We start from the raw sequence: 25,965 nt of genomic DNA on the forward strand, positions 1-25,965 counted from the left end.
CGAACATTTTTATAAACACTGAATACAAAATCAGTGACCAAATATTCAGAACCTGTTTTAAGTCTAAAAGGTGAGTCTTTCTTTCTGTTCTCACTAGTGCATCAGATCAGACTTCATATCAAGTCCTATGTGGTCTGGTCAAGTCTAGCAATCACCCATTCACTAAGAAAAGCAAGCTGGCAAAGTAGTTATTCAGTGTACAAGTGTGTGCTTGTGTTTGAGGTGTGTGTGTGTGTGTGTGTGTGTGTGCACGCAAGAAAGGAATAAGCCTTATATTTTGTTTAAGCACAGATCTCTGATTTTTGTTGCAAAAAAACCCCAAAACGTCATAATCAAAGCAACATGAAATCATCAAAAGACACTGGACTCAACAAACTAAAAAAATACCCACCGAAACCATCAAAGTGACCAAATAAAGAGAAACATACATGGAAGTGATTTGGTCTTAATAAGTAAAGCTAATATACATTACAGCATGCTGAGCTAGATCGTTATCTTCAGAAGTAAAGCAACTACAGCTACATTAGGTCCATCACCATTTACAAGCTTGTGAAAAAGTAAAAGTGACACGTAGTTATTCAACTTTTTTAAAACATGTCTAGCTAAATAACAAACTTAAACGATTTCAAATGAGCAGTAAACTAATCAGCAACAAACATTGTATTTTGAGCCTGTTTCTTTCACTAAAAGCCCCAAAACATTAATCTACCAAGAGGTGGGTTACGTTCCAAAATAGCACCCTATTCCCTTTATAGTGCACTACTTCTGACCAGGGCCCATAGGGATCTGGTCAAAAGTAGTGCACTATATAGGGAATAGGTGCTATTTGGGACTCAGCCATAATCATCAGGGCACTTTTTATACACACACACACAGGAGGGACTGAGTGACACACTGCTCACTCAACGCACCCTGCCTCGGCCTTCTCTCTCACTACTAATACACACAGGCAAACAACACACACTCGGAACAGCACACACATCCAAAATGAAACACACGCAATGTGACACATCATCCCCCACACACAGAAACACATCGGTAGGTGGGAGTAACACTGGACAGTTTCTGGATTTGGAGAGAGAGAGGAGAGGACCACTGCACACAATAACATCCTAATGAACATCAACATGGCGAGAGACCAGAAGACATCAGGATTGTCTGGCTGTGCTGTGTGAAGCAGTAGGATGGACGGTAGGTAGCTGACCTGGGATGAAATACTTTAAAAAATAATTTCAAATACTTTATCTGGCCTTTATTGAGCTTGTCTGGCGCAATGGAACCAATAGAATAGTTGCAACCCCCTCCCATCTGGCACTCCAGCCAGACTAAAGCAAACACTCAAAGCATTTGAAAGATTTCAAATAGTATTTGACCCCAGGTCTTGTAGGGCAGTAGGCAGGCTGTCTCCTCTAGGGGAATCCGGAGGGGAAGAGGCTGAGGGGCTGGCTCTCGTTGGTGGGCAGTGGAGAGCGGTAGCCCTCAAAGTTACGGGGGATGGAGCCGCTGGTGGAGCCAGAGCTGTTGCTGAGAGTCTCAATGCTGCCCTCCCTCTGGAGCTCTGTGGGGGAGAGACAGAGACACACACACACACACACACACACACACACACACACACACACACACACACACACACACACACACACACACACACACACACACACAGAGCAACGAATACATAATGCATTTATGAAAATAGCTTCTATGAGCTGTACATTGAAAGCGTTGTAACGCTGTAAGTAGATTATGTAGTGTTGAGTGGGATTTTGTCTTGTTTCTGTCTGTGTACCAAACCAATAAAAATGTACATTCACATATAAAGCCGCCAGATGTTGTCTTTATCAGAGGCCAAGGCGGAGCTATAACTACTTTGCTTCTCCCTATCCAACTCCATCAGATATACAACAGATTAAGTGCCTATAGGGGACAAGGGGTAGGGGCTGTTTCTGGACAGGGCCCAAAACTCTGTTCCCTCCACTAGACCAGACTCCCTCCACTACCACATGTCTCTGGGTTAGTTGGTCTGCTCTGCTCTGTCAAACACACTGTCTCTTAACCTGATTCCTCAATCATCCCAGTAGTTACAGTAATAGCATGGTATGCCAGCTAGCAGTCTGCTGCTCTACCACCCTGTGTAGACTGACATACTGCCTGACAGGCTGCTCCAACATCATTCACAGGAAACTGTTACATGTTTATATTATTGGACAGTCAGTCCATGGCCATTCGGAACATATTAAAGATATTACATGCTGTAAAACATATCCGTCAATATGGGTGCAGACTGGCAGGAAGGAATAAAGGCAGTGATATACAGCACCAGACAAAAGTTTGGACACACCTACTCATTCAAGGATTTTTCTTTATATTTACTATTTTCTACATTGTACAATAATAGTGAAGACATCAAAACTATTAAAAAACACATATGGAATCATGTAGTAACCCGAAAAAGTGTTCAACAAATCAAAATATCTTTTAGATTTTAGATTCTTCAAAGTAGCCACCCTTTGCCTTGATGACAGCTTTGCACACTCTTGGCATTCTCTCAACCAACTTCACCTGGAATGCTTTTCCAACAGTCTTGAAGGAGTCCCCACATCAGACCAAAGGACAGATTTCCACCGGTCTAATGTCCATTGCTCGTGTTTCTTGGCCCGAGCAAGTCTCTTCTTCTTATTGGTGTCTTTTAGTAGTGGTTTCTTTGCAGCAATTCGACCATGAAGGCCTGATTCACGCAGTCTCCTCTGAACAGTTGATGTTGAGATGTGTCTGTGACTTGAACTCTGTGAAGCATTTATTTGGGCTGCTATTTTTGAGGCTGGTAACTCTAATGAACGTATCCTCTGCAGCAGAGGTAACTCTGGGTCTTCCTTTCCTGTGGCGGTCCTCATGAGAGCCAGTTTCATCATACCGCCTAATGGTTTGTCGTTTCTCTTTGCTTATTTGAGCTGTTCTTGCCATAATATGGACTTGGTATTTTAACAAATAGGGCTATCTTCTGTATACCACCCCTACCTTGTCACAACACAACTGATTGTCTCAAACGCATTAAGAAGGAAAGAAATTCCACAAATTAACTTTTAACAAGGCACACCTGTTAATTGAAATGCATTCCAGGTGACTACCTCATGAAGCTGGTTGAGAGAATGCCAAGAGTGTGCAAAGGTGTCATTAAGGCAAAGGGTGGCTACTTTGAAGAATCTCAAATATAAAATACAGTTTGGTTTGTTTAACACTTTTTGGGTTACTAATGATTCCATATGTGTTATTTCATAGTTTTGATGTCTTCACTATTATTCTACAATGTATTATTCTACAACAGTAAAAATAAAGAAAAACCCTGGAATGAGGTAGGTGTGTCCAAACTTTTGACTGGTACTGTATGTGATGCATTTTGACACAGATCAGACATACTGTATATACCTGTCATATTGGCAGTGTTGTATTTTCACCGTTATTACTCTGCTGCCTGCACAGACACCCACGAACACACAACCTTTACACTAACACATTCAGAAACTGACACCTGCATAAACTTATATGCAAACATACTGTATCTGTGCCCTCTCTCTCTTCCTGTCTCTCGCACACGCACGCAGAGGGTGAGACAGCTCTGCTCTCCCACAGGGTAAATGGGAAGTAGTGACTTGTGACACTGGCCCCCTGACCCCATATTAAAGCCGTGTCAGTGGGGCCCAAGACTGGACGTGGACATTTTCCCCATGATGATGACGAGGGGGGGTGTATGGGTGGGGTCAGTAGGATGTGCGTGTAGGCTAGGGAGGTGGGTGTATGTGTTTGTGTGAGTTAGTTTGCCCACATACCCCTGTGACAGGTGCACATAAATCCTATTCTAGATGCTCAGCTTGAAGAGAATGAAGAACGCCAAGGGAAAACTAGGCCAGGACCGGCCTGAGAAAAAGCAGAGGCCAGACACGAACACACAAACACACACACTAATCTACTGTACAAATGAATGCTTAACTCAAATACGTGCTCACTTCAGATATCAGTGATCTCATCCCATTCAATGTAAAGCACTTTAAGCACCTGTAAAAGCCTTATATAAATCCAATCCATGACAGGGGGTGTGGACTGAAGGGAGAGGGTTACACTGGAGCCATGAGAACGTCCCACGGGAAACAGTAGCTGTTGGCTTCAGATCCGATTAGCTACACAAAGCTGCCCTACCTTCCTACCTTCCACACGCAACACATCACTCTGTTCCACATGTTAGTCTATCCCACCACCCTCCCTTTTTTTTAATTTGCTTGGATAAAAACAGCAGAAACACAGTCAAAGCTAAACAGTAATCCTAGTGGCTGACCATGACTACTGTTCCACATTGGGTTTTAGTCTCACGCACTCACTGCAAGCACACACACACACACACACACACACACACACACACACACACACACACACACACACACACACACACACACACAAGCACGTACGCACACACACACACACACGTACGCGCACACACGAACGCACACACATGTACGCACACACACAATTAAATTATTGTTGTCTATCAACAATGACAAGCCACCGGGGTCTGACAACTTGGATGGAAAATTACTGAGGATAATAGCGGACGATATTGCCACTCCTATTTGCCATATTTTCAATTTAAACCTACTAGAAAGTGTGTGCTCCCAGGAATGGATGGAAGCAAAAGTAATTCCGCTACCTAAGAATAGTAAAGCCCCCTTTACCGGCTCCAATAGCCGACCAATCAGCCTGTTACCAACCCTTAGTAAACCTTTGGAAAAAAATTGTGTTTGACCAGATACAATGCTATTTTACAGTAAACAAATTGACAACAGACTTTCAGCATGCTTATAGGGAAGGACATTCAACAAGCACAGCACACACAAATGACTAATGATTGGCTGAGAGAAATTGATGATAAAAGATTGTTAGACTTCAGTGCGGCTTTTGACATTTTCGATCATAGTCTGCTGCTGGAAAAACGTGTGTGTTATGGCTTTACACCCCCTGCTATATTGTGGATAAAGAGTTACCTGTCTAACAGAACACAGAGGGTGTTCTTTAATGGAAGCCTCTCCAACATAATCCAGGTAGAATCAGAAATTCCCTAGGGTAGCTGTCTAGGCCCCTTACCTTTTTCAATCTTTACTAACGACATGCCACTGGATTTGAGTAAAGCCAGTCTGTCTGTGTATGCGGATGACTCAACACTATACACGTCAGCTACTACAGCGACTGAAATGACTGCAACACTTAAAGAGCTGCAGTTAGTTTCAGAGTGGAAAGGAATAAGTTAGTCCTAAATATTTCTAAAACTAAAAGCATTGTATTTGGGACAAATCATTCAATAACCTCAACTAAATCTTATAATAAATCATGTGGAAATTGAGCAAGTTGAGGTGACTAAACTGCTTTGAGTAACCCTGGATTGTAAACTGTCATGGTCAAAACATATTGATACAACAGCAGCTAAGACGGGGAGAAGTCTGTCCATAATAAAGCGCTGCTCTACCTTCTTAACAGCACTATCAACAAGGCAGGTCCTACAGGCTCTAGTTTTGTCGCACCTGGACTACTGTTCAGTCGTGTGGTAAGGTGTCACAAAAAGGGACTTAGGAAAATTGCAATTGGCTCAGAACAGGACAGCACGGCTGACCCTTGGATGTACACAGAGAGCTAACATGAATAATATGCATGTCATTCGCTCCTGGCTCAAAGTGGAGGAGAGATTGACTTCATCACTACTTGTATTTATGAGAGGTATTGACATGTTGAATGAACCGAGCTGTCTGTTTGAACTACTGGCGCACAGCTCGGACACCCATGCATACCCCACAAGACATGCCACAAGAGGTCTCTTTACAGTCCCCAAGTCCAGAACAGAATATGGGAGGCGCACAGTACTACATAGAGCCATGACTACATGGAACTCTATTCCACATCAAGTAACTGATGCAAGCAGTAAAATTAGATTTAAAAAACAGATAAAAATACACCTTATGGAACAGCGGGGACTGTGAAGCAACACAAACATAGGCACAGACACATGCATACACATACATGATAACATACACACACGTACACATGGATTTAGTACTGTAGATATGTGGTAGTGGTGGAGTAGGGGCCTGAGGGCACACAGTGTGTTGTGAAATCTGTGAATGTTTTGTAATGTTTTTAAAATTGTATAACTAACTGCCTTAATTTTGCTGGACCCCAGGAAGAGTAGCTGCTAATGCGGATCCATAATAAATACAAATACAAAATACACACACGTACACACACGCAGACAGACAGTCAGTGAGGATTAATCAGTAATGATACGGGTAATGTCTAATGATATCAGTTTCTCAGCTGTAATGATGTAGAGGTGCTGGTGTCTCTCTGACAGAGCACAGACTATACAACTCACCTCTCTCTCGCTTCCTCTCCTGCTCCTCCTCTGGGCTCTCTTCTATCCTTTTCCTAACCCCTAGCCCCTCTCTCCTAACCCCCAACCCCTAGCCCCCCTCTCCTAACCCCTGGCCCCCCTCTCCTAACCCCTAGCCCCCTCTCCAAACCCCCAACTCCTAGCCCCTCTCTCCTAAACCCTAGCCTCTCTCCTAACACCTAGCCTCTCTCCTTAACCCTAGCCTCTCTCCTTACCCCTAGCCCCTCTCTCCTAACCCCTAGCCCCTCTTCTAACCCCCCAACCCCTAGCCCCTCTCTCCTCACCCCTAGCCCCTCTCTCCTCACCCCTAGCCCCTCTCTTCTAGCCCTAGCCTCTTTCTCCTAACCCCTAGTCCCTCTCCTAACCCCTAGCTGCTCTCCTAACCCCTAGCCACTCTTTCCTAACCCCTAACCCCTAGCCCCTCTCCTAACCCCTAGCCCCTCTCTACTATCCCCTAGCCCCTCTCTACTAACCCCTAGCCCCTCTCTACTAACCCCTAGCCCTTCTCCTAACCCCCACCCCCCAACCCCTAGCCCCTCTCATAACCCCAAACCCCTAGCCCCTCTCTCCTCACCCATAGCCCCTCTCTTCTAGCCCTAGCCTCTTTCTCCTAACCCCTAGCCTCTCTCTCCTAACCCCTAACCCATAGCCCCTCTCTTCTAGCCCTAGCCTCTTTCTCCAAACCCCTAGCCCCTCTCCTAACCCTCAACCCCTAGCCCCTCTCTCCTACCCCCTAGCCTCTGTCTCCTAACCCCTAGCCTCTCTCTCCTAACCCCTAGTCCCTCTCCTAACCCCTAACCTCTCTCCTAACCCCCTAACCCCTCTCTCCTAACCCCTAAACCATTCTTCTTCTAATTCATAATTAGGCATAAGTAGGGTTTCCATCCAATAAGTTGATCCCCGGATCAGATGTTGTGCTTGATAACATCTCAACACCCGACACTCACAAATCAAACACACACACACACACACACACACACACACACACACACACACACACACACACACACACACACACACACACACACACAAACACAAACACAAACACAGAGATGCTCACACCCTCAACACAATCCCCTCTGCTCTAATGTGGATCTAAGCTCCCTAACACTTCACATAGAGCTGACCTTATGACATGTAGTTAACACCAACTAACCCCATCCCCCTCAAATCACCCCTGGTTAACACTACAACTAGCCTGTTAACCAGGATGGATACACTCAGCTGTACATGGTAACTGCATATAGTACCTACATGACAATGACTAATTCTAAAGAAACAAAATCAACCACATTATGTTTAAGATTGGTTAATATATTTACATTTGCATTCACATTACATTACTCCACAGTTACTAATATAGTTACTGTGTAGTTACATGTAATAATAACAATTTATGTAAAACTTGACACTTTCTACTATAACATATAAATACTTAGGGCCAAAGCCTGGACAAACAGAAAGCTGAATACAGGGATGGACTGGGACCAGAAATTGGCCCGGGCATTTCTAACACACCTACCCATTTTTTTCCTGTATTATTTATTAGCCAAATAAAAAAATAATTATGTTTAAAAATCCCAACTTAGACAGGGCGACTGGACTAAAGATGGACCAGCACAGCTGGCATTTGCCGAACTGTCCTATGGCTACTCCGTTTCTGTCCGAATATGATGAAGCCATGAAGGGAGACAGAATTAGCTATATTTGGCCTCATGGCTCAATCCAGTGAGGAAGGAGTTTAGCTTTGTGGTAAAATGCAATAACAGTTCTACAGGGCTCAGTAAATACCTCATTACCAAGTGGACTGACTGTGGAAATAATGTCCAGAAATGGTCCAGCAGCATGTCAATGGTCTAATCCTCTTAAACTCTCCTCTTCTCACGTCAGTCTGCCGCGAGCTCACACACACACACACACACACACACACACACACACACACACACACACACACACCCACACACATATGCACAATTACAAATTCATGCACATATACACACACACAGACCCAAATACATAAATACATGTAAAGAACAGACATACATGCACTCACACACTGAATCAACATACACACATGCCAGCCTCCTCACTGAGAGCATGTTTGTGCTGTGTGTGTTTACAGTGTGTAGGATGTGGTGTGGGGGCCATATTAAGTTGAGAGAAGTGGAGGGATCAAAGGGAAAACAAAGCGGCACCTAATCAGTGTGTCTGAGCCAAGGAGAGGAGAGGAGAGGAGCGAGGAGAGGAAAGGACAGGAGAGGAGCGAGGAGAGGAAAGGACAGGAGAGGAGCGAGGAGAGGAAAGGACAGGAGAGGAGGAAAGGACAGGAGAGGAGGAGAGGACAGGAGAGGAGGAGAGGACAGGAGAGGAGCGAGGAGAGGACAGCAGAGGAGCGAGGAGAGGAGCGAGGAGAGGAGCGAGGAGGAGAGGACAGGAGAGGAGCGGAGAGGACCGAGGAGGAGAGGACAGGAGAGGAGCGAGGAGAGGAGAGGACCGAGAGGAGAGGACAGGAGAGGAGCGAGGAGGAGAGGACAGGAGAGGAGCGAGGAGAGGAGAGGACCGAGGAGGAGAGGACAGGAGAGGAGCGAGGAGGAGAGGACAGGAGAGGAGCGAGGAGGAGAGGACAGGAGAGGAGCGAGGAGGAGAGGACAGGAGAGGAGCGAGGAGAGGACAGGAGAGGAGCGAGGAGAGGAGAGGACAGGAGAGGAGCGAGGAGGAGAAGACAGGAGAGGAGGGAGAGGACAGGAGAGGAGGAGAGGACAGGAGAGGAGGAGAGGACAGGAGAGGAGCGGGAGGAGAGGACAGAGAGGAGCGGAGAGGACCGAGGAGGAGAGGACAGGGAGAGGAGCGAGGAGAGGAGAGGAGCGAGGAGGAGAGGACAGGAGATGAGCGAGGAGGAGAGGACAGGAGAGAAGCGAGGAGGAGAGGACAGGAGAGGAGCGAGGAGAGGAGAGGACAGGAGAGGAGCGAGGAGGAGAAGACAGGAGAGGAGGAGAGGACAGGAGAGGAGGAGAGGACAGGAGAGGAGGAGAGGACAGGAGAGGAGCGAGGAGGAGAGGACAGGAGAGGAGCGGAGAGGAGCGAGGAGGAGAGGACAGGAGAGGAGCGAGGAGAGGAGAGGAGCGAGGAGGAGAGGACAGGAGAGGAGCGAGGAGGAGAGGACAGGAGAGAAGCGAGGAGGAGAGGACAGGAGAGAAGCAAGGAGGAGAGGACAGGAGAGAAGAGGAGGAGAGAGGAGAGAGGAGGAGAGGACAGGAGAGGAGAGAGAAGATGCCACTTTCTCTTCCCTCTCCATCTTTCCTCTCCTCCTCTATATCGTCCTTGTCTCTCTCTCTCTCTGAGAGTCTGGGAGTGAGGCAGTAACCCACACCGATACTATACTTATGCCGACTGATTGTTTTTTAGTTTTAACTTTAATCTCACCGTTGGCCCCAGCTGGCTCTGGTTAGTGCCATCACGTCAGATTCCCCCCCCACCCCCCACACATTGGATTTAGAGGAGACTTTCTCATTAGTTGCTCACACAGATGATTCGGCTAGCTGTTGAAAATCCACCACACCATCCTCTCTATATACACACACAAACATAGACTAACTCCCAAATGGCACCCTATCCACCCATAGGGCTCAACTGGTCAAAATTAGTACACTATATATGGAATGAGGTGCCATTTGGGACAGAACCAAACACAAAAAAATACCTCTGGACCTTGACCTCTGAACTAAATCCCAAAACAAGATATTATTACCACAACTTAACCCCCAGACAATTGCTGTATGCTGTATGTGTTGAGACAGAGGGCTAGGCTCAGCTGAACAGACTGGTGGTGGTGGTGTGTGTGTGTGTGTGTGTGTGTGTGTGTGTGTGTGTGTGTGTGTTTATGTATGGTGCTATTCTGCTCTGAAGGGGACTTTCAGTACAATCAGACCACATCACGTCAGGCCACTCACTCATAGGACCGCTAGATTTCTACTGGAGCGGAGGTGCTGCAGTGCTGAGTTTTTGTGTGAGTGTGGGTGCCAGCATGTGTGTTGACATACACACGTCTGACTTGATAGAAGACAAAGACATGAGATACATCCAACATAGTCCTATGGAATATTCCATGGCACGTCTGATACACAACACCACTGGTCTGTACACCCCTCATAGTCCCCTGCTGTCCCTTCACTTCAGGGGACACGACTACAGGCCACTGCCACACATGCTCTCTGGCCAGGGACACCCTGCCACCCCTCACCTCTTCTTTCCACTACCCGGGAACCGGGAGACGAATGAAAGCAAACTCGTGTTCCTTGGTCGGGGGACAGAGCTATGCAAGAAGAAGAAGAACGAGGCTCGGTCGGCGCACCATTAGCAGCGGAGTGCAAAGAGGCCATGTCAGCCTCCCTATTGGCTGGAGTGCCACCGTATCACACTCGGGATTGGCTAGAACTGAGAGACACCCGGGTTGAGGCAGGGGCCAAGAGAGAGGACACACAGAGGTCACCGGAGAGAGAAAGATTCAGAGTTAAAGAAACATAAAGTGGTCCAGGACAAAGAGAACAGCGGAGACTCACTGCAAGACCAGAGGCTGAATACTGAACGCTTTTCCATTTCCTATAGATTGTCATTATGTACATTCTAATGTACAGCATAATAGCTTTCATCAATGTGAGCTGATTACTGTCGATCTACAGTACAGTTCATGCTGAATGTGGAGCCTATAGAAACTAACTTCCTTGTTCTCTTCAGAAAAGTACTGCTGTTGTTGACCTCTTGACCTGGGACATGACCCCTGAGAGCAAGACATTGTGTGCATTCAAAATGGCATCCTTATCTATTCCCTATATAGTGAACTACTTTTGACCAGATCCCTATGGGCCATGGTAAACGTAGTGCACTATAAAGAGAATATGGTGCCATTTGGGACACTCCCATGATCGGTTTGTCCTTTTGAACCAAGATCTGCAGAGAAAAGAAACGACTACATGTTATGGTGATGGAAGTATGAATAAGCTTTCATGAACTTGAGAATTTGAACTTCTGAGAAAACACACACAGGGAAGAAAGGGGAACACAACAACAACAAATGTACTATTAACCCAGAGTGGGCAAACAGCAGCAGGCTAAAGACTAGGAGGACACAACAAGGCTGTCTGCTGGCCATATAAACTATTATACAGAGCCCGTAAAGTAGCTACAACCATTCAGAGCCTGCTCCCCAAATGAAACCCTATTCCCCATAGGGCTCTGGTCAAAAGTAGTGCACTATGTAGGGAATAGGGTGCCATTTGGGAAGCACCCAGAAGCTGGAGATAGGCCTATCTCCAAATGGTAAAGCAGGCTCTTACCGTAGCAGGTATACATTGGTAAAACAAGCTGCTTAAGCCTTAGGGCACTACCTAACTACAGACCAGGGTTCAATGGATCATACCACTTAACATTACAGTCCATTTCTACTAATCAACTCATTACTCAATTAGCTGACCGACTCCGTATTCCATTATTTAGTCCTGACTGACGGGTCTGGGTCTCAAATGGCACCCTATTGCCTATATCGTGCATTACTTTTGACTGGAGCACCATGGGCCTTGGTCAAAAGTAGTGCACTAAATAGGGAATAGGGTGCCATTTGGGACACCAACTGGGTCCAAATGCCTGGGAGGAGGAAGAAACAGCATATTGTACCATTGTCAATGAATCAGTTTATAGGTAATAATACAGCAGTGATTTAAACCGAAGTGGAATATGGAATATAGAAGGTTTATCGTAATATAACTAGCTATACCCTGAACGAGTCCATTTACAACAACATTAGAGGCTGTGTATGAAAATGACACTGAAGCGAAGGGGGCTCTATCATTGCTGGTTGTTTGAATGTAGCCATTTAGAGTGATTATGGTTTGGCTTTGATCTTGGACAGTCAAGGCATTTCAATTAACGGGTGTGCCTTGTTAAGAGTTAATTTGTGGAATTTCTTTCCTTCTTAATGCGTTTGAGCCAATCAGTTGTGTTGTTACAAGGTTAGGGGTGGTATACAGAAGATAGCCCTATTTGGTAAAAGACCAAGTCCATATTATGGCAAGAACAGCTCAAATAAGCAAAGACAAACGACAGTCCATCAATACTTTAAGACATAGAGGTTTTCACAGCGCTAACCAGAGGGTTGGAGTCTAGAGTCCAGCATCCACACACCTTAATAGGCCCAATTCATCAGACATTATGAAACAGACTTTATGAAATGATTCACATATACTGGCCCCAAGAGGGATATTCACGTTCACATGCAACGAGTGAACTCTTTCTAGGTATTCAGGCAGTAAAGAATATTACTGGAAGATCAGACTGAAAAGCAGAACGCAAAAGTAAGAGGTGTGTGTATGTGTGTGTGTTTGTGGCAAAAATCTGTATAGATAGAAAGACCCTCTGCCCTTTTAACCGCTCTGTTTGTCCCTAAGTGGGACCCATTCACCTAACTCCCATAATCTGTACTTTCATAGGTCCCCTGACAGGTCCCCAAACACACTGGAACATACCACTCTCTTTGGCAGGGAGGAAATCCTCACTCCACACCAACAGATTACATCAACTGCTTGCTTTCTTCCAAACTACACACACACACACACACACACACACACACACACACACACACACACAGTACTGTACTGTACATATATACAAAAACCCAGTGCTACATGTGGTGGCAGAGGCAATGTTTTCTGTACCACGATAACATCGGATGAGAGGTGGAGCTCCTCCAAAACCTACACGCAAGCCGGTGGAATCAACCGGCCAAATCCACGCTCCAATAGCACACGGCAGTAGACCTAATGAAGTAAATCACAAAGAAACAGCGGTTGGAACCAAAAATCGCACATTTGGACTCCAGACCAAAGGACAGATTTCCACCGGTCTAATGTCCATTGCTTGTGTTTCTTGGCCCAAGCAAGTCTCTTCTTCTTATTGGTGTCCTTTAGTAGTGGTTTCTTTGCAGCAATTCGACCATGAAGGCCAGATTAACACAGTCTCCTCTGAACAGTTGATATGTGTCTGTAACTTGAACTCTGTGAAGCATTTATTTGGGCTGCAATTTCTGAGACTGGGTACTCTATTGAACTTATCCTCTGCACCAGAGGTAACGCTGGGTCTTCCTTTCCTGTGGCGGTCCTCATGAGAGCCAGTTTCATCATAGCGCTTGATGGTTTTTGAAATATTCCGGATTGAGTGACCTTCATGTCTTAAAGTATTGATGGACTGTCGTTTGTCTTTGCTTATTTGAGCTGTTCTTGCCATAATATGGACTTGGTCTTTTACCAAATAGGGCTATCTTCTGTATACCACCCCTAACCTTGTAACAACACAACTGATTGTCTCAAACGCATTAAGAAGGAAAGAAATTCCACAAATTAACTTTTAACAAGGCACACCTGTTAATTGAAATGCCTTCCAGGTGACTACCTCATGGAGCTGGTTGAGAGAATGCCAAGAGTGGCTATTTGAAGAATCTTAAATATAAAATATATTTTGATTTGTTTAATACTTTTTGATGTCTTCACTATTATTCTATAATGTAGAAAATAGTCAAAACAAAGAAAAACCCTTGAATGAGTAGGTGTGTCCAAACTTTCGACTGGTACTGTATATACATATGCACATATAATTTAGGTGTGTGTGTGTGTGTGTTTGAGTGTGCCAGCATAAATGAATGCTTTAGTAAATATACAGATGCATTTAGTACAATCAGTGCATTTATTATTCATCTATTCGTGCTATAGGAGAAAGGCTGTATGGTTGCAGATGGATGCGAGAGTCATAGGTTTAAATAGTGGAGTCAAAGTAAAATGATACAAGTAGTAATCATACAACAGACTAAAGTGGAGCATAACTTGGAGACACCTTGGATACGGAGTCCTTTTCCTAAATTCCACTCCTCTAAAATGCCTCCCAGTTTTAAAGTGTTTCACTGCTGTCTTGTCTAGACAACCCAAAACAGACCTGAAACATCATACACACATTTGTAAGATGTGCTTCCCACTCTCCCTGTCTCACTCTCTCTCTACCTCTCCATCACCCTGTTTCTCATTCCCTCTCCCTGTCTCACTCTCTCTCTACCTCTCCATCCCCCTGTTTCTCATTCCCTCTCCCTTTCTTCATGAACTCTCACGTCGTTTCTCCCCTGAGCAAGCTGTTAAGTGCAGTCTCCAAAAAATGCCACAAAAAGCCCATTTGCAGAAGGCTAAGACACTCTGCCCCCGCTCATACGCACGCACACACACACACACACACACACACACACACACACCCCTCTAGGCTAGCAGGGCAGAGTGGCAGAGAGAGGTAAAGCCAGGATAAATGATATAGTGACATCCAGGCCTAACGTATCAGTGGAGGAGAGCAAAAGAGGGGGCAGAGAAGAGGAGAGAAAAGGAAGAGGGGGGTAAGTGGTGGCGGCTCTGAATACAGGAATGATTCTTCGTCGTCTCACACTGTCGGCGCGGATTACTCTCACACTCTCGGCTGGCTGCAGAGAGGGAGAGAGAGAGGAAGAGAGAAAGGGAGAGAAAGAGGGAGAGAAAGAGGGAGAGCGATAGGAAGAGAGAGAGGAAGAGAAAGAGGGAGAGGAAGAGAGAGAGAGGGAGGAAGAGAGCGAGAGAGCGAGGAAGAGAGAGAGAGAGAGAGGAAGAGAGAGAAAATGAGAGAGAGGAAGAGAGAGCGAGAGAGAGAAAATGAGAGAGAGAGAGAGAGAAAATGAGAGAGAGGGGGAGAGAGAGGAAGAGAGAGAGGAAGAGAGAGAGGAAGAGAAAGAGGGAGAGAGAAAGAAAGAGAGAGGAAGAGAGAGAGAGGGAACGAGGAAGAGAGAGAGAGAGAGCAAGGAAGAGAGAGAGGAAGAGAAAGAGAGAGGAAGAGAGAGAGGGAGAGAGCGAGGAAGAGAGAGAGAGAGCGAGGAAGAGAGAGAGAGAGCGAGAAGAGAGAGAGAGAGAGAGAGAGAGAGAGAGAGGAAGAGAGAGAGACAGGAGGAGAGAGAGAGAGAGGAAGAGGAAGAGAGAGAGGAAGAGAAAGAGAAAGAGCGAGGAAGAGAGAGAGGAAGAGGAAGAGAGCGAGGAAGAGAGAGAAAATGAGAGAGAAAATGAGAGAGAGGAAGAGAGAGCGAGAGAGAGAGGAAGAGAGAGAGATAGAGAGAGAGAGAGAAAATGAGAGAGAGAGGGGGAGAGAGGAAGAGAGAGAGGAAGAGAAAGAGAGGGAGAGAGAGAGAGGGAACGAGGAAGAGAGAGAGAGAGAGCGAGCAAGGAAGAGAGAGAGATAGAGAAAATGAGAGAGAGAGGGGGAGAGAGAGGAAGAGAAAGAGAGAGGAAGAGAGAGAGGGAGAGAGCGAGGAAGAGAGAGAAAGAGAGAGAGAGGAAGAGAGAGAGACAGGAGGAGAGAGAGAGAGAGGAAGAGAGAGAGGAAGAGAAAGAGAGAGAGAGGGACAGAGCGAGGAAGAGAGAGAGAGAGAGCGACCCGCCAGTGAATGGAGGAGTGCTGGGGGGAAGAAATAATGACATTGCTCTTCCTTCACACTCCCTTCTTTTTCCTCAGCACCATACTCTTCAGCCTCAGCTCATGTCACTTTCCCTTTTCTTTCACAGGGTTCCCTTCTTTTTCCCTTTTCTTTTCGCAGCTCAGCTGAGTGTCTTTCAATGGTACAGAGAGTGCACTCAGTGTCTTTGTCTCTAGTGAAGCAGGTTAGAACAGGGCCCTGGGTTTCTCTGTCTCTAGTGAAGCAGGTTAGAACAGGACCCTGGGTTTATCGGTCTCCAGTGAAGCATGTTAGAACAGGACCCTGGGTTTCTGTCTCTAGTGATGCAGGTTAGAACAGGACCCTGGGTTTCTCTGTCTCCAGTGAAGCAGGTTAGAACAGGGCCCTGTGTTTCTCTGTCTCTAGTGAAGCAGGTTAGAACAGGACCCTGGGTTTATCTGTCTCCAGTGAAGCATGTTAGAACAGGACCCTGGGTTTCTGTCTCCAGTGAAGCAGGTTAGAACAGGGCCCTGGGTTTCTCTGTCTCTAGTGAAGCAGGTTAGAACAGGACCCTGGGGTTTTCTGTCTCCAGTGAAGCAGGTTAGAAAGGACCCTGTGTTTCTCAGTCTCTGGTGAAGCAGGTTAGAACCCTGAGTTTCTCTGTCTCTAGTTAAGCAGGTTAGAACAGGACCCTGTTTGCTCCTGCGTGTGTGTGTATATAATTGTGCATTTGTGTATGTGTGTATACTGGAACCAGGAGGGAGTAATGATTGATTGGGAAAGTGGGACCTCCTACCCCACCGTGATAATGCGGTGGTCTGCTGTGTGTGTGCGTTTGTGTGGTGGTCTGCTGTGGTGTGTTTTGTTGGCCTTGCGATGGATATCTGTGTGTTAAAACAAGCCTTGGTAGAAAGGAACTCAGTCAGTCACATAATCGACCTGGTAGTTTCAGTGAATGGCTACAAGAGGCTGTCCAAGTCAAACAGGAGATAGGAGCGTCATTACCAGACCTACAGTAGGGAACAATAGAGGTTTTCACAGCGCTAACCAGAGGGTTGGAGTCTAGAGTCCAGCATCCACACACCTTAATAGGCCCAATTCATCAGACATTATGAAACAGACTTTATGAAATGATTCACATATACTGGCCCCAAGAGGGATATTCACGTTCACATGCAACGAGTGAACTCTTTCTAGGTATTCAGGCAGTAAAGAATATTACTGGAAGATCAGACTGAAAAGCAGAACGCAAAAGTAAGAGGTGTGTGTATGTGTGTGTGTTTGTGGCAAAAATCTGTATAGATAGAAAGACCCTCTGCCCTTTTAACCGCTCTGTTTGTCCCTAAGTGGGACCCATTCACCTAACTCCCATAATCTGTACTTTCATAGGTCCCCTGACAGGTCCCCAAACACACTGGAACATACCACTCTCTTTGGCAGGGAGGAAATCCTCACTCCACACCAACAGATTACATCAACTGCTTGCTTTCTTCCAAACTACACACACACACACACACACACACACACTGTACTGTACATATATACAAAAACCCAGTGCTACATGTGGTGGCAGAGGCAATGTTTTCTGTACCACGATAAGATCGGATGAGAGGTGGAGCTCCTCCAAAACCTACACGCAAGCCGGTGGAATCAACCGGCCAAATCCACGCTCCAATAGCACACGGCAGTAGACCTAATTAAGTAAATCATAAACCTATGTGGACTGCCATCCGACAATTTGATAAATAATTAGAACATAACAAGGACCTGGTATACACAGAGCCTGGTGGCGAGTGACATACTTCCTGGGTTTGGGTCACACACACTTTTATGAACACAGAGCACATGACACGCACACTCAGTGTACAAAACATTAGGAACACCTTCCTAATATTGAGTTGCACCCCCTTTTGCCCTCAGAACAGCCTCAATTCGTCGGGGCATGGACTCTACAAGGTGTTGAAAGCGTTCCACAGGGATGCTGGCCCATGTTGACTCCAGTGCTTCCCACAGTTGTGTCAAGCTGGCTGGATGTCCTTTGGGTGGTGAACCATTCTTGATACACACAGGAAACTGTTGAGCATGAAAAACCCAGCAGCGTTGCAGTTCTTGACACATTCAAACCGGTGCGCCTGGCACCTACTACCATACCCCTTTCAAAGGCAGATACATTTCTTGCCTTGCCCATTCACCCTCTGAAAGGCACACATACACAATTCATGTCTCAATTGTCTCAAGGCTTAAAATCCTTCTTTAACCTCTCCTCCCCTTCATGTACACTGATTGAAGTGGATTTAACAAGTGACATCAATAAGGGATCATAACCTTCACCTGGATTCACCTGGTCAGTCTGTCATGGAAAGAGCAGGTGTTCCTAATGTTTTGTGCACTCAGTGTATACGCATGTACACATAAACATGTTAGTGCGCTCACACAGGCACAGTTTGTATCCATTGTTTTTGGATGCTGATAATGCTATACCGTAAATATTAGCGTTAACATGTGACGGCTGGTTGACAGAGGCAGTTGTATGTCTGACACTGGCTGAGGACAAAGGGTGGACTGGATAATGTTATAATGGGGTTGGGCTGAAATATACTAAACCGGGCTAAGACAGGGGCCCTCCACACGGCTTCAATGGAATTGATGTTGGGTTGGCAACATTAAGCAAAATCACATCGGCAACATTATGTTACTAGGGCAAAACTATTTCCTGGAAGAGTATGTTTAGGAGTCAGTGCAGGGGCTTTCTGCCTCACCCCATCTCTCTCTCTCTCTCTCTCTCTCTCTCTCTCTCTCTCTCTCTCTCTCTCTCTCTCTCCCTCTCTCTCTCTCTCTCTCTCTCTCTCTCTCTCTCTCTCTCTCTCTCTCTCTCTCTCTCTCTCTCTCTCTCTCTCTCTCTCTCTCTCTCTCTCTCTCTCTCTCTCTCTCTCTCTCTCTCTCTCTCTCTCTCTCTCTCTCTCTCTCTCTCTCTCTCTCTCTCTCTCTCTCTCTCTCTCTCTCTCTCTCTCTCTCTCTCTCTCTCTCTCTCTCTCTCTCTCTCTCTCTCTCTCTCTCTCTCTCTCTCTCTCTCTCTCTCTCTCTCTCTCTCTCTCTCTCTCTCTCTCTCTCTCTCTCTCTCTCTCTCTCTCTCTCTCTCTCTCTCTCTCTCTCTCTCTCTCTCTCTCTCTCTCTCTCTCTCTCTCTCTCTCTCTCTCCCTCTCCCTCTCCCTCTCCCTCTCCATCTCTCTATCTGTGTCACCTGGCCCTGGCTGTGGCGACAGTAGGTCTCTGGCTGTGCGTGAGAACTCAATCTGTGTTACTGCAGGCTTTGTTCTGAGCGTGAGCCTGAGTGTCTGTGTGTGTATTTGTGGTTGTGTGTTGAGGGGGAAATGTCAAAGAGGGTGATTTGTTACATCATCCAGCATTCCAATACCGCATTCCAATACCGCGTCCCTCTGTGTGTATGTGTGTGTGTGTGTGTGTGTGTGTGTGAAAGCCGGACAGAGACATAATGTGTGTATGAGTGAATCCTTCAGGTCTATGCCAATGGGGCCTACAGTATGTCTAAGGATACAGGAAAGGGGAACTGGGCCCTGCACGTGGAGACACTCTCTAAGCTATACACCATCTGTCCCTGCCCATCAAAGGCCTCTAACTATGAACCTAACACACACACACTTTTTCTACATTACAGTCAGCCATCAACCAGAGGTCCATATTAGATTAGCCTCCATTACCTCCCAGTTATTCCCTGCTTGAAGCTTGGTGCCACTGTCACACAAAGACATCCCAAATGGCACCCTATTCTATATAGTAGGGCCCATAGGCCTTTGGTCAAAAGTAGTCCACTACATAGGGAATAGGGTGTTATTTGGGATGCATTCACAGTCAGACAGAATGGATGTGCCTCTCAGACTCGGCTCCAGTTGACCCCCTCTAAACAATATTTAGCCCATTCCTCTATGTCTCTTTCCCTCAGGAAAGAGTTAAGTTCATGTTTATAGAAGGGCCCAAGGCGGAGGAAAACGGGGGGAGATTGGATGTAATGTGATCAGTAATGAATTTTGCGTTGCATTAGAGGGGGCTGTAGCCATAGCGATAGAGGGACAAGCGCAGACTACAAGTGTCCGGGAGTCGGCCCCTAATCTAATGACGAGCAGTCACAGAGACACAAGCAATTATAGAGAGAAGGAGTGAGAGAGAGAGAGGAGAGGGAGAGAGAGTGTCTCAAAGAGTGTCCATTCCATGTGACTGCTATTGCTGGTGCAGGGGCCTCTGTAAATGAATAGGTCCAAACAGCATTAGACGGGCAATGAGAGGGGGGTAGTTGATGCTAAACACATTAGGGCCTTGTGACCCTTTGCCGCTCCCAGCGGCAGTCTCCTCTCTCTAAGAGAAACCCCTTCACCCCCCATAAAAATCAAAGGATCTCTTGTTCACTTAAGGAAAGGACAAGCGCTGCCGCTTTCTAAATGAGTTAAACATTTGGATTGTCCGAATGGCTGACACATACATACATATGCAGGCCCATACACGTGTGTACACCCACAGACATTTTAAAACTAGCTGCTGTCTTTGAAAGAGATTGCAAAACCAAACAAGCATGATTAAGAGTAGCAGTTGAAAGATAGTAAATGAAAGTTCACACAAAGCTAAGTAAATGATGTTGACCACTATCACATTTCCCAGTTTGACAGAATGAATGGTCAGTAAATTGGTGGAAAGATTGAAACCATGAAATGATTAATGATGACAAATGATTTATGAGTCTGTGTGTGTGTGCGTGTGTTTTTGTGTGCAAGCACGCATGTATGTGTGCATATGAGCATGTATGTGTGAGATAATGTGTGTGTGCGCGTGTCTGTATATGGGTTAGTGTGTGTTTGTGTGTGTATGTGTGTGTGTGACTGACCGGTAGCAGAGCCCACTATGTCTCTGGATGGTGACTCTGACATGGCGTCTGCCAACCTCTCTCTCAGCCCCTCCTCGGTGGACTCAACAGAGCTCATGTGACGCAGGCCAAAGCTCTCTGGCCAGCTGCCACACACCTCCAGCAGGGTCACACTGCGGTCAAACGTCCCTGGAAAACAAACACCACCATTTAGAGACGGTCAGAACAACACAACCACACACACAGTCAGTAGAAACCCAAAACATGGTCAGTTAAGGTATGCAAAGTATAAATTAGATCTATGATCTGTTAAAGTGCACACTGATCAGTTTAACCATACACACTGTCATAATACAAGCAAGAACCTTCTAATAGTCAGTATAACGGCACGCTGGCTACTGCACACTTAGTCGGTCCAACCACACACACAAATCAGTCTATAAACCACAGTCATTCCAAATACAAAACCACATTCACAACCACACACTAAATCCGTATAACCACAAAGACGGTCAAGTGGAGTCCTGACCTCAAACACCTAAGCTGTGTTCGAATACTCATACTAACCGCACTAACCGTACTATTTGTGACGTAAATTGAGTATGTAGTATGCTAATTGGTTATAGTATGGATATAGTTAGTATGCCAAAAGTTCCCGGATGTCGTGCTACATTCGCCAAAATTCAAAGAATACAAGCAGTGGACACTATTCCGGGCTTTTAGGGCCCATAATGCAATTCTCCAGAAAATGGCCATGGCTTCACAACATTTTCAGATTTTAAGAAAATGGCGGAAAATATGCAGTCGAAGTCCGACAAGAGCGGATACAAATTCATTGCTTTAACTATTTTTTTGTTGTTGTTGTTGTATTTTACCCCCTTTTTCTCCCCAATTTCGTGGTATCCAATTGGTAGTTACAGTCTTGTCCCATCGCTGCAACTCCCGTACAGACACGGGGGAGGCGAAGGTCGAGAGTCCTCCGAAACACAACCCAACCGAGCCGCACTGCTTCTTGACACAGTGCTCGCTTAACCCGGAAGCCAGCCGCACCAATATGTCGGAGGAAACACCGTACACCTGGTGACCAGGATCTCTAGTGGCACAGCTAGCACAGCGATGCAGGGCCTTAGACCACTGCGCCACTCGGAAGGCCCCTGCTTTAACTAATTATGACAAATGTTAAGAAAATGTTGAGCAATGTAATAAAAAAGTAATGAATTTTCAAATAAGTTACATTACACGTTATGTTGGCTGAATTTTTTTTTAGCTACGCTAGCCTTACGAACCGCATAGCATTACAGCAGTTGCTTGTACTGTATGTACCGGTATGTTAGCTAGCTACCTAAAGTTAGTTGGCTACTAATACATCGAACTTGCCAGTATATTAACTATATGCTATCTAACTAACCAACGTTTATTGACTTGATTATTCACGTCATTCTTAGCTAAGTGGTTTAGTTGTTGTGCGTTCTCAATGGACATTGTTAATGAAGTCATAAGATGTCTAGCTAGTAATTCGTTATGCTAACAAGCTAGCAAGAAGTTGCATAGCAACAGCAACTTCCGGTAGACAGGTGAAGCGCTAGTATGCTCAACTGAAAGGTTACCGTTCGTTTACAGTATACTAAAATGAACTAATAGTATATAGTATGTAGTATATACTCATTAAGTATGTAGTATACAGTAAGTTAGTATGGGTATTCGAACACAGCTCTAGTGTGCTGTTTTCTTTAAATCTCTACCCCAGAAATGGAAAGCCCTGTCCCCAGGCAGCGTCAGTGTCTGTCTCCTCCATCTATCTCTGGGTCCCAGCACAGTCAGACAATAAAACAACTGATTCAAACAATTACTACCCCCCCTGTACTTCAGGATGTGATGACCACTGAATTAAGTCAATAGATTTAGTAGCTGGGAAAAAGGCTGCAGACACCACTGACTATGGCCCTGGTTAAAGGGATACTTCGGGAGTCCCAGTCATTGCGCTAACGTTAGAAAACACAGCTAGCAGGGAGAGTGGATGGAATGGAGGGATGACATCAAACAAGGGAAGAGGAGAGGTCCTTTTTTCTGGAAAGTTAAGAAGAGCCACTGGACTGATAAACAGAGCAGAAAGAGAGAGAGAGAGAGAGAGAGAGATAGAGATAGAGACAGATGTAGAGAAAGACAATGACTGACAGAAAAGGCGGCATGACAGAGCAGAGGAAAGAAAAAGGCAAAACAGAAGGAACTAGAGAGAGAAAAACACCAGAAAAAGGCTGGAATGATCCTTATCATAAAAGAGCTGCTATTGTTTGGTTGTCTGGTGATTGTTATTTGGTTGACTGGTGGTTGTTATTTGTTTGTTTGGTGGTTGTTATTTGGTTGGTCTCTCTCTACCCTGACACCTAGTCCCCTAGCCCAGACTAGGTCTGTGTTATCAGAAGGAGCAGCGACAGTGGACCCTTTGATCTCAGAGTTAAATTCAGTGTCTATCTAGGCCCTAGGTGTATGGAGGTCTGGCCAGCCTCAGCCACACTCTGGCCCACTGACAGGCTCTAATGCTGGGGCGAGAGTATGCACGGGCCGCCCTGCCTGGCCTGGTTCTACACACAGATAGGAGGGACCAGGTCTCCACTTGGCTATCTGCTGTTAAGACACACACTACACCGGGCCAGGCAGGAGAAGCTGATAACTTCATAAACTTCACTACACCACTTCATAAAAAAGCTGTGTGTGTGTGGGTGACTCTTCAAAGGATCCCCCTCTTGCCAGCAGGCACACTATCAAAGCCATGGCCAAGAGCCTGCGTGCGGGGTGTTGGTGTGTGCGTGTGAGAGAGAGAGAACAGTAGCCCTGTGTGCCACAATAGCGCTCTTGAAGGTGACATGATGTTATTATGGTTACTGAGCGGTTGATTTGATGTTTTACCACAGTGTGGAATTGAATTTGACTGTTAAAACAACCCTCCGGCCTTGCTGTGAAATGTGGCCCATCTTTCTGAGACCTCACTATGCTGGTATGTGAGCCATGTGTGACGTTTATTGAGTTAGTTCATTTATTTACATGGACTGAGTATTTAATGCGTGAAATTGAGGTGTGAGAGCTTGTGTTAGTCTATATCTGCATGAGAGTAAGTGTGTGCTCCTGAATTCACTGTCACAGCACTCCAGACACTCTATGGAGACTTCCTTCAGAAAGCTATTAACCCATCAGTCTCAATTAACATGATGGTAGGACCCTAATGGTACGACCTCATTTCTCTCTCACACACACACACACACACACACACACACACACACACACACACACACACACACACCTGGGGTTCACATCAACCACTACAGAGCAAAAACACTAAACACAACACAGAAAATAATACACCAAAGTATGTCGTGTTAGTTACTATACCAAAACCACCATGACACTGATCAAAAGGGAGAATGAACATGGTGCCATTATGGACTATATAGATGTACCCCCAGAGAGTGGAGAACCAGATATGTAGATGTCTCTATGCTCCAGCCAATCCCACTCCTCCACTCCGGTCATTATCAATATGAAGCTAATCAAATAATACCCACACTCCTCAGGGGTTAGTAGGAACCGAGGGGCATAGTGAGTGTGGAGCAGCAGGATGGGCTTCTTCCTCTGCAGTGTGGGGCTTTTGTTGTGTGTCTATCTCCATCCCTCTTTTGATTTCTCCCTGACAATGATCTAAGGACAATAGAAACATGAGGACATGATGTTCACAAGCATTTTAGCGAGAGGAGAGAGAGAAGAGACCGAGGAGGGAAGAGAGAGAGAAGAGAGTGAGAGACAGAGGGAGGAGGGGAAGAGGCAGATAGAAACACGTGTTTTCATCATGGTAAAACTAAAACCCAGGCTGGATTAGTTATCTCCCAGCTGTTGGTTCACCGCCACACCGACTGAAGATCAGGCCCTACTTATCTCTCCCAACGCTAGTTTCCTTAAAGATTTAATCAGTGTGTGAGTTCACCTTTACAACAGGTCAGCAGCTCAGGATGGCACAGCTGGACACAAACAAACACACACTGCACGCAACGCATAACTACCGGTCACATGCCATCATCTCTGGGCTACCTGGCTGCTAAACAGCCTAATGACAGGAGGCTAACGGTTGGCTAGCTGATTGCAGTAATTCAATTAGGCTTTACTGCAGTGGGGTGCCATTAGAGTGATGGAGCTAACGAGGCTTTAGGGCTGGATACGGAGGGTTGTGACACGGGGACGGCCGTAATTTGTGTTGGGAAAACAAACGCCTTCTGGTAACAAACATGCCACTGAGTAAATCAGGATTTGACCAGAGGGAAGGAGACAGAAGTGTACACTTGGAAAGATAGACTCCAACACCCTGAGTTGGACCTGGACAACCTGTACCTGGAGCAGTTGGGGCAGGGAGTGCATGGCTGTCTTGGTGTGTTGACTAGCTGGGATGTGAGACGGCAGACTTCAGGTTGAGGCTATGTCTTTATCAGTAGGCTCTGCCCTCACAGTGGTAGTGAAACACACACACAAACACACACTCCCCCCATAGATACACACACACACACTTCTTCTTGCGCTGTGAACCAAGTTTGACAGAGTGTGTGTGACAGTGGCCAGGCAGGGCAGGGCCATGGAGACTAGAGTCAGTGAGATAGGAGAGGAGAGGAGAGGAGAGGAGAGGAGAGCTGCCTCCCCCCCCTCGGTTCGGCTGAGTACTAGTAATCCTTTCCATAGTGGGGCTTGACCGGGGCCAAAGAATCACGCCTGCGCACACACTTACAAACACGCATGCCTGGCTGCACTCACATAGTCATCGCACACACGTAAGCACACACACACAAGTAAACACACACACACACACAGAGGCTCTTCACTTTGCACCTCCCTGTTTGAAGCTAGTTTAAAGGAGTGTCAGAGAGGCAATGATGGCTAGCTGACGATTAGCCTTAAACCTTTAATAGCAGAGGAGGTCTGAGACTGTCTCTGCACTGTGTGTGGCACTGTCAGACAGACTTCAAAGCCTCTGAGACACACACACACACATCTCTCTGTACTGTAGTGTGTATACATATCTGACCCACATGCTCTCTCTCGGGGGGGGACGACTTTTTTTGGGCGATAGCATGGTTTGTCTTTCAACCGTTCAATAGGAAAAGTAAAGGGTCTAAAAGTGGCGGGAGGTTCAGTCAGTGAGATCAAAGG

The 25,965-nt window shown here is 46.0% G+C and overlaps 1 protein-coding gene across 3 annotated transcripts in view; it reads right to left on the reverse strand.

Annotated features, from left to right (window-relative positions):
- Positions 1-804: 804 nt before the first annotated feature.
- The window catches only part of LOC121567890 (BCAS3 microtubule associated cell migration factor-like), a 269,987-nt gene continuing 244,826 nt past the window's right edge, over positions 805-25,965 (reverse strand). For all 3 annotated transcript variants that reach the window (XM_041878248.2, XM_041878249.1, XM_041878250.1), the window contains 2 exons: positions 20,800-20,967; positions 805-1,558 (listed from right to left, as the gene is read on the reverse strand). In XM_041878248.2, the coding sequence (XP_041734182.1) occupies positions 1,410-1,558; positions 20,800-20,967 (317 nt within the window). In that variant the 3' untranslated portion in view covers positions 805-1,409. The remainder of the gene's footprint in view (positions 1,559-20,799; positions 20,968-25,965) is intronic.

The sequence above is a fragment of the Coregonus clupeaformis genome, chromosome 6 (genome assembly GCF_020615455.1).
Source record: "Coregonus clupeaformis isolate EN_2021a chromosome 6, ASM2061545v1, whole genome shotgun sequence".
Classification (NCBI taxonomy): Eukaryota; Metazoa; Chordata; class Actinopteri; order Salmoniformes; family Salmonidae; genus Coregonus; species Coregonus clupeaformis.